Here is a 9567-nt window from a genome sequence, read left to right on the forward strand (position 1 = left end):
CGTTACTGAATAATGACATGTATCTCCATTGTTTTGTGGGTAAGCTCGCATCCGGTAGATATCAAAAGCTAAGACAGTGAGTAACTGTCATGGGAGTCTCTAGGATGCTTCAGCGAGTTCTTCTGACAAGTGTTAAGTGTTGTTTCTCAGGCAGGTGGTTTAACTGAGCAATGCAGGTTTGCTGGGAATCTGCTTGCCCATACACCTCACAAAAACGGGCTATCAAAGTTGACAGTGTTCGCTCGTATTCTTCTAATCGAGGGACCAAAAACTCTGAGGTATCATAAGAAGCTGAAGTCAACTGTTCTTCTGAACTTTCTATCAGTCTTCCCAAAGAAAGAAAGAAGTCTTCAAAGTTGGGAAGCCAACGCGTCATTTTGTTTTTGACCGCGGGTAGCCTAGCGTGGCCCACACATCACTTCCTGTGATACCATATAAGGATATCCGGTTGAGGCGCAAATAAGTTTCCGCTGTTTCCGCTTCCTCTCGACTAGTTGTTTTTTTTTTTTTTTTTTTTCGGTGTTGATTTTTCCGGTTGACTGACTGTTTGCGTCAGACATATTTTATGGAAACTCGACTCAATCTTTTTTAATTGTGGACCGTTATTATTTTTTTGAAGTAAAATTTTCAATACATCGACTTCATTTTTTTAATCTCATTGTTTATTTCTCCAAGTAAGTCACTTCTCTTTGTTGGGGGATTTTTGTCCGCAACGAAACGCCATAGGCAACCGGGGATCGAAAAATTGGAACGAAACTTTCCAAATTTTAATAAGCGATCGAATTGAATGTCGGAACTTTCTTCTCCATTCTCCCGCTCGGTGATCTCCTCAAACCATAATAACGATGTAAATAAAAAAAAGCAAACAAACAAACAACAACACTTTAAGCCTGTTCCAGGCTTATAGAGAGACGCGTGAAGGAGAGGGTTAGGTCAAGGGACGAAAACGAGGGGGACTGGGAGAGAGAAAAAGCGGGAAAGAAGAGGAGCCTGTGGTCATTTTTTTTAAACACCTCATGCCGACCACTTTTTCTAAAATGTGTCAACATGTCAAAATGTCAAACTTCTCATTGTCACGGGTTTCGATTACTCGCGCGAGTTCTCGAGTTCGCACGGTTGTCCTTACATCGCTTCGATGTCGCGGACACCGAAAGGTTCTCTGGGTTTGGGATTTCAACCCTCAAAATCCTGTAGATTTTGCCAAAAAAAATTCTTCTTTCCCTCTTTTTCTCTCCTCCAGCCCCCCTCGTTTTCGTCCCCTCACCCTCTCCTTCGCGCGTCTCTCTAGGAGCCTGGAACAGGCTACAACACTTTATTAAAACAGACAGTTACAAGCTGGTTACATACCCACCCGCAAATAGCTAAAGCTAGTCGAGGCGGGTAGGTATGTATATTACGATGCATATGCTCGGTGAAGATTGAGCTTGTAGAGGAGGAATGGGACGACTTTAAATCGCGTGCTTGGCTATTTTGAGGCTTCACCACTCTTGTATCGTTTATAAGCAATGTTTAAAGAATTACCGCAAAACAGAGAACAATACGACAATTACTAGTATTGACCAGAAAAAAATCTTGACAATTAAAACTGGTAATACTTGTATAACCTGCGTGATAAAAACTACTCGTACATCTAATTTCAACCCACGAATTGTCAATGTTTCAAATACAAACGTTCCGTTTGACAGCGATTAACCGTTTCTTTACCGTAGGGAAGCGTTTGAAAACTTTTGGCCTTATGAAAGGGTCCTAAGGGTCTGTTGGTACATGATAACGTAACACTGAACAGTATCAGCATCCAATAACCTAAGAAAAGCAAGGTCGACACATTAGCCCCCTTCTGACTCTTTCCCTTAGAATACCGAGACTTTGAAAGCTCTTCCCACAAGTAAAAGAACCTTCTTGGATAATTCAGTAATGACTGGGCGTTAGCTGCAAGGGGACTGGGCCTCTCAGATATGCTAAGTAAACATAAAATTGGTCATAGGGTTTGGATAAGTCATGTCTCTCCATGCATACAAAGTAAGCGACCTTAAATTTCGTCACTGATCCACCTCGATAAACACAAGCGAAGAGGAAAATACATAATGCTCGCAACTGGTAGCAATTTGACAGCAATATTGCTTCGTAGCAAGATGAAAAGATGGCATTTTTATTTTTTTTAATTTCTAATGGGGTAGAGGGAGGTAATATGCATTTAGGTCGCGAGCATGAAGGCAAAGACTCGTGATACCGAGAGACCGGAGTGGGCTTCGGGCCAACAAATTTCAATAATTAAACTGAGAAGATGTTTTACTCTATATCACATCAGTGGTGGAGCCCGAATGATAAATAATGAAACCAAGACTGGTGTTTCTCGTGTTCAGTTTCATTTAAAAGTTGGTAGAGAACTGAACAGCGACTTCGTAGCAAGGCCGATGGCTTTCTCTCGTACGAGATCGGATGCTAACAAGCAAGGAAGCAGCGGCAAGTCACACAAACAGTGACAAGATAAAAACAGTTAATACTACAGAGCGGAACACTGACCATACAGAGACAAATCTAAACAACAGGTTCCTTCTAACAGCAGCTTATTTCATTTTCCTATTGTGGAGATTTGTAAGCATAGCTTTATATTCAGTGTACGCCACAGATTGTTTCTTGAGAGCAAAGCTTGCCACGTTACGATGTGAAAACTTTACCCTCTATCCAGATCCCACGAAATTCGAAATCGCCTGGCAGTCCACTTCGGCTATAAATGGCTTCATCGCGATTGCGATTCTATTCAAGCTACCGAAGTTTCCTGGTTTAAAAGTCGTGTATACTCGTCTCGTCCGTCTTGCTCGGTTTTGGTCTTTCTTCTTCCAACTGATTGTAGTGGTGACATATAATGTTATCCTCTTCTTTCACGAACATTTGCCCGAGAGTGCAATCATCGAAGTTGGATTTATTGTCGACGAAATTATCATCTGGATGGTGGTTTGCTTGTGGAATTTTGTACCCGCACCAGACAGCAAGTCCCCCAGCGGGTACTTATGGCTACTATTCGCTTACAAATTGACGCTTGTCGTGTTCTTTTTAGAGAACTTTTTTCTCTTCTTGTTAATGACTTCCCAAGCTGCGTTAGATATCACTGGTATTCACGAATTCGAAAGTAGATCGAAGGGCTTACAGGCGCTGGGGATTGTCTTAAACGCAACCGAAGCGACGTTTTATTTCGCTGTCATGAAGTTTATGTGGAATAAACTGTTTGAATTCAACTCTGAGCCAGAAGACCTTTTAAAAAAGGACACAATATAGCCGACAGCAATTATATATCTGAATGGGTTACGTCAAATTCATATTGTATAACTTAGTGGTTGTTTTTTTTTTTTGGAGCAACTTGAGCGATCACCTAGTAAATCTCCTAATTGTTTATAAACAAAATCCATATCTAGCTAAATTCGGTTAAGGCCGGGTAAATCCCTTATCTAATATCCCACGCGAAAGGGAATTGTAACACTCATATAGTACAAACGCAATAGCTAAGGGCGCGTTTTTTTATCCACAATTCTGGAATAAGAATGGTTGGTATGGAATGCTAGGCGGAATAATTCGGATTGTCTGCATAAAAAAACCCCCGTCGGTCCTGGCCGAGTAAACATTGCGTAACCAATATGGCAATTAGAAACAATGTTTCATCTTTTCCAAAAGTGTAACCTGATTTTTTTTTCTCCGGTAGAGACGTATTTGAATCCGCAGCGCTCATCTCGCCGTCCGCCATCTTGGATTTTCATTCGCAACAGTCTATTCATTCTGCCCCTGGGAGCAGAATGGATGGAATGGTATTCTGTCCATTCCGGAATAGGAATGCGGAATAGAAAAACGCGCGCATTTTACATTCTGTCCATTCTCATTCCAGAATTGTGAATAAAAAAACGCGCCCTAAATTTCAAAAAAACTCTATAACATCACTTCGAGGCTATGGGAAATAAATCGTAGAGTTTCATATCGTTTATTCCCCAGAGCCTCGCAGTGATGTATATTGTTTTTAGGCTGCATTCGAATATATCGAAATTGGGCTATTTCCTTCACCGAATCTTGACTTGTTTCCAGTCGTATCAACCACTACCCCTAAGATTTCAATATAGTGGATGAGTCAGCAGTCTTTGTTTTGACAACGACCGTTATTCTTGATTTGAAGACAGGTATCAGATCAAGAAAACGAGGATTTGGTAGTACCGAGTTCAAAATGCGGAAGTCAACTGCATGACATATTTCGACGATGGTGAATTTTTATGGAAAGTGACATAGGTTGCGTAAGCGGGAAATTTAAAAGTGGAGAACAACTTAACTTTACTCTGCCAGTGTAACTTCACGAATTACATCCCGGCAATTTAAGTACAGAAATTGGTTTAAAATATAAATTGTCAATTGAGCCATAGAACAAATGACAATAACAATATACATGCATGGCAGGGATATGATAACCTGTCTTAAAGCTAGGCGAGCAGCCTCCGCCGGCCTTGCAAGAGTTTGATCTGTTTGCATACAGCCGCAACAACAACAACCAAAGAGAAGCAAGAATTACAGTGAAGAATAGAAAGGCGGTCGGTTAGTCTGTATGGCAAGCGTCCCTGTGGGGTTTTCTGCGCGTTTATGACCGCGCAAAAATTGTTTCTTGATAGTGCTATCAAGAGTGAGAAACGCTATGTTTAAAGTCGTGGATTTTACAAAATGTAAGAAATTTGTTTACATCATTTTAAACTGGAGGAAGCCCTCGTCCTTGCGGTAAGCCATAGGACTTAGGAACCCATTTCGTATGAGTGCTCTTGGGACTCGTTGGAGGACTGTCGGTTTTCAGCCCTCGCCGCCTGTCCAATTCCCTTATAATGGAAGGATCGAGCGATCCTCGGCGATGATCGGGATTGAAGCCGGGAGGTGTCAAGTTTAAGTTTGCTTTAGGCTTAGTTGGAGGCGAAGCTGATATATGGGTTATAAAGGTCGAATCGGAGTCCTCCGGCGAATCTTCGACTGACGGCGTTCGCGGACACTTCGGTAACGCTGGTAAAATAACCTTGCCACTCTTTTTCCCGAGTGTCGATAAATCCTCGCACGATCGCGATAAAATACTTGTAGGAGAGCTCGCACTTAGTAGAGATGAATCTCTGTGAATGTTCTGTGAAGAACTGGAGAATCTTTGATTAAGTAGGCTTGGGTCGATTGGCTCAAGAAACGGCACAGATCCAGATCTCGACCTTTGTTTGAGCATCCGCGAATCGTGATCTCCCAACGATGACGTCGAATGGGGTCTGATTCGATGATCACCTTTCGTTGATAAAACTTTCAAGTGTTGTTTTCTTTTTTCCTCCATTATCTTCTCTTGTTTTTCCTGCAACTGCACCATCCTTTTCACCATTTCTTTTTGGTTGTTGTTCATTAGTGACATACTGTAATGCTGTTGCCGTTCCAGATCTTTGACCTGTTTGGCGTGCTTTTGGCTGTGGTATATGTTTGAGGCGTACAGGTTTTCGATGGCAGACCTCGACTGAATAAGAAATGACTCGTAAAAGGCGTTCTCAGCAGGAGAGCGTTCTTTCTCAGTGACATCCTCACTTTCATCCGTGACAGTTAATGTTGGGGTTTGCGGCTCCTCTGACATGTTGAGTAAACTAAAGGAAGAAAAAGCCAACCGAAAATAATTTAACTCAACAATATGTAATCAAAGCAGCTTACAACATTCCTTCGTCACCACGCTGGGGAAGTCGAAACGCGTGCCCAAACGATCAACGTCCCGGTTATTAGGATAGGAAACACCACCACCTTTGTCCTGTAACAAATGTCACTCTTTTTTATTGAGTCTGATTGGAATATCCAGATGCTTACTGAATATGAACATCGTGGTGAAATAGCACATTAGAAATTTACGTAAATGTGCAAATAAACCAAAAGTTCCGTCATTAGCGAAATGGTTCTTCTTTGTTCTGGATTTGCTATTCATCATAACTAATTACAGTCCCTTTTATTTATTTTAACGCGCAATTAAATGTAGCTCTAATAGTATTGCGAAAGAAGGCGTAAAATAGCCTAACAAAATTAGGTCCCAATTCAAAGCAGCAAAACATTAAAGAAACTGACAATACAACTCGGAGACAAAACGATTATAAATCGGCGTATCGTTCAAATAAAAGATACGTAATCCACAAGGTCTTGTACCTCGGAGTTACAGTCTTACTATGATCTAATTGCTGGGCTTGAAAATTATAACTGTAACGATCTGAACGATACAAAGGCGCTTGTGCCGGATTTCAACTGATCATATTGGACCGTACGACTAAGAAAAGGTGAGATCAAACCAACACAATCGATCTTTGATCTCGGTTTAAAATGTATAGACAGAGGTATAATATATCAAATTTTTTCACCTATACAACTATTGTTCCTTGGATCAAATGTAATTATTTTTTAATTACGCCTGTGTAATGAGCTGTATAGTAGTTATCACGCCTACTATGACAAAAAGTGGAGTACAAAGCTTGAAAACGTATTCCCTTGAAAATAACACTATGTCAGAAAAGTCGGCTTGGAATGGCTCCGGAATTACTGAGTTGTGTTCCAGTATGAACAAGTTAGACTCACCTGTTAAAATCGCACCTGGAATCTGGTTATCACCTGACAATTCTCTTGCTAATGTTCCTGAATACAGCAACTCACGCATGCTTGATATTTGACTGAAGATTGATCAGATGTTTGTTATACTTAACAAGGCTTTATGAATTAATTACGCGTCAGTGACAACGACGGTGATTGATTGGATGGTTCAAAAAGGGAAGGTTCCAATCCTACCGTGATGACGTGCAAGTGCGACCGAGGGACTGAGCAAGAGCTGTTGTTGTTCCGAGGAGACCTCGTCAAGTGGCGAAACTTGCTGATGCGTCTCATCGTGAGAAGCAACTGTTCCTTGACAAGGACGATCAGGTTTGTTTCTGTGTTTCTGAAGTGTACGACAAAAGTTGTTTTCCTTAAGGACGGTGTCTACTAATAGCGAAGTATTTTTGCGCGGTTTATCACTATGCGGGAAAGGCAGATCTTAGTAGCGGCTATTGAAATCCAAAAAGAAAATTGGGGATAACCACGCATTTTTTAGAGGTAACTAAGCAACAAATATTCTAAAAAGCAGCAAAATACAAAGCAATGTATGGTGCTCTTTTTCCAAATTGAAGCTTTATTATCTGAAAAATGCATGGTTACCCCCAATTTTCTTTTTGGATACCAAAATCACTTGTTAAGTTCTGCCCTCTCCGCATAGTTTTAAAGCGCGCAAAAATATCCCTGTATTAGTAGGTACCACCCATAGGAAACCCGAGTATCTCGAGATGCGCAGAACGTATGCGCAGTAACAATAGTAGGCACCGTCCTTAACAGGTTCCGTTGTTAAACTGAACCGTGATGTGTCAGTTTTAAACAAGAACACTTGTCAAGAAAACTGACTTGACCTTCAGCCGTTTACGAAAATAAATAATGCTAAGGAAAACTCATCACGGAACACTTGTTCATCCGAACACAGCACAGAAGTAACAAGAAACTTGCTGAATACGAGCACGAGAAATTTTTTAACATATGTCTGAACCAATTCATAGAACCAAGAACGGTGTTTTCGACGCATATATGCGTTGTTGGTATGCAAAGGGTTAAAACGCATGCCACCCTTTATTTCGATGGATACGAGCTCCAAACTCTTTCTGTCGAAGCTTAAGCGGGACAAGCTGTCCCTTCGCCGTAAAAAAAACAGAAAGTTCTGATTATGTACAAGACAATGAATGACCTTGCCGGTAATATCTTCAATGTCTTTTCACTCGATGCTACGCTGCTGATTTGTATAACTTGAGAGGTATTGAAGGGAAAGTCTCTTTGCCCAAGGTAAATACCAATAACCTGAAATGAAGCTTTTGCTATAGCGGGATCATCTGTAGAATAACTTGCCCGAGACTTAAAAAACGCCGGCTCTTTTGGGCACTTTAATCTCAAGAAGGTATCTGACATATCGGATTCTCACACAGCAATCAGGTAATGAGATTTTAGCTTTAACTTTTAGCTCAACTGATCAGTGATTCTCCGTAGGTAAATAAAGTTATACATACATACACTCTACCCAATACCCGTCGAAAATTTTGACAAGGTACATGACGAGGGACATGGATGAAACGCTTCTTTGCCTACGATGTCTTCGGGAGACTTGCCAGCCTTAATATCAATCTGATCATGCTGTCACTAAAATGTAGTCACTGTATCTTCCACATGGCGGGCATGTTTAAGACAAAATGGCCGAAAAGAAGAGAAAAAAAGAAATATCACAACTGACAATGGTACCTCATGCCAGCCGGTGGTTTCCGATAGCTTGTCCCCGACAAGCCAATGAGGGAGGGAAAAGTCGGCCACTAGACTATATGAGACAGAACCCTGTCGTGCTAGCACCTCTACCTAAACTGAGATTCGGCCATGTATATACATGAAAATGTACTCATTTTGTCTTCCATGTGGTACGGTCTGTGGTACGTTTTGAAGTTAAGCATGCGCACGTGCTACAATGGTATAATGACAGAAGGATGACCCGTGGTCAAACGACCTGTATGTCTTGGAGGTACCGCCAAGGGACTCCTTTTACCTTATTTCATTATTACAATTTTTATTGCCGTTTTCCCGAAAACGATAGCTCCTTTGATGGATTATTGACATTGTTAAGAAATGCGTCTGTATAAGATGGTTAAGATTATTCAGTCTTTGTAGATATTTCCCCATTTATACTTAGGGTTTCAAGACATTTATATTTGTTATACAGTTAGGCTACAACCAGCGTCGAACGATTTAGGACACTTTTTTGCTTGGCAAAAAAGTATTAGATATCCTGAAATTAAAAGGTTTACAGCAGTTACCAATAACACGCGACCTACGGCCTTCAAAAGAGTCGGATAAATTTGCCTTTTGGTGGACGTCAATCAAAGAAAAGCCGTTGAAATTATTTTGAATTTTCACAAGATTCCAAGGTAACCTTGCAAGAAACTAAGAATTTTACCTCGCTAAGAGAAGGTAAACTTTATTAAAACTCATTCTCCAGGCAGATCAAGCGCAAATAAAAGGTATTTTTGAATTAAAAATTTCGATTTACACTGCACGTGATAATTTGCTCACTTGCACGCATCGCTGATTTCAATTGTCGGGCGTAGCGATTTCAAATGTTTCATAAAAAAATACGGCTTTGTCCAAACAATGCGCATTTTTTAGATAACCTGTCTTGGAATTTAACTTTCATAAAGTTTACCATCCGTCAGCGGATAAAACTGTCAATTTCTTCGTTCTGTTGCCGTGAAATGTTCTCAGAACTTAAAACAATTTCAACGGCTTTTCTTTGATTGACGTCCACCAAAACGCAACTTTATCGGAGTCTTTTGAAGGCGTTAGGTCGCGTGTTATTGGTAATCGCTGTAAAATTGCGTTGTAGCTAGACGCAAGGCTTTCGTTTTTGCCTATTTTTGTACTGAAACCGCGCAACGATATTAAAGCTAATGGTATATTATTTTTTAAAGCCTGAGTACTACTTTAACTGGCGTCTTG

General features: G+C 40.7%; 2 protein-coding genes and 1 pseudogene across 2 annotated transcripts; 2 read left to right on the plus strand and 1 right to left on the minus strand.

Moving 5' to 3' along the window:
- Positions 1-9567, plus strand: part of LOC146473152 (uncharacterized) — a 489085-nt pseudogene that overhangs the window by 65682 nt on the left and 413836 nt on the right.
- LOC146473156 (uncharacterized) lies at positions 1831-4140 on the plus strand. The gene has a single exon (XM_085118828.1). The coding sequence runs from the start codon at positions 2440-2442 to the stop codon at positions 3274-3276; it is 837 nt and encodes a 278-aa protein (XP_084974954.1). The 5' UTR covers positions 1831-2439; the 3' UTR covers positions 3277-4140.
- LOC146473157 (uncharacterized) lies at positions 4287-6861 on the minus strand. The gene is made up of 2 exons (XM_085118826.1): positions 6595-6861; positions 4287-5627 (listed from the first exon to the last, which is right to left on the minus strand). Exon 2 carries the CDS (start codon positions 5615-5617, stop codon positions 4718-4720), a length of 900 nt encoding a protein of 299 aa, XP_084974952.1. The 5' UTR covers positions 5618-5627; positions 6595-6861; the 3' UTR covers positions 4287-4717.

This window comes from Pavona decussata, unplaced genomic scaffold, assembly GCF_977016875.1.
Source record: "Pavona decussata unplaced genomic scaffold, jaPavDecu1.1 SCAFFOLD_95, whole genome shotgun sequence".
NCBI lineage: Eukaryota > Metazoa > Cnidaria > Anthozoa > Scleractinia > Agariciidae > Pavona > Pavona decussata.

Bases quoted from the DNA above. Each gene is read 5' to 3' on its own strand.
- LOC146473156 (XM_085118828.1), top strand. From the start codon at position 2,440: ATGCTAACAAGCAAGGAAGCAGCGGCAAGTCACACAAACAGTGACAAG.
- LOC146473157 (XM_085118826.1), bottom strand. From the start codon at position 5,617: ATGTCAGAGGAGCCGCAAACCCCAACATTAACTGTCACGGATGAAAGT.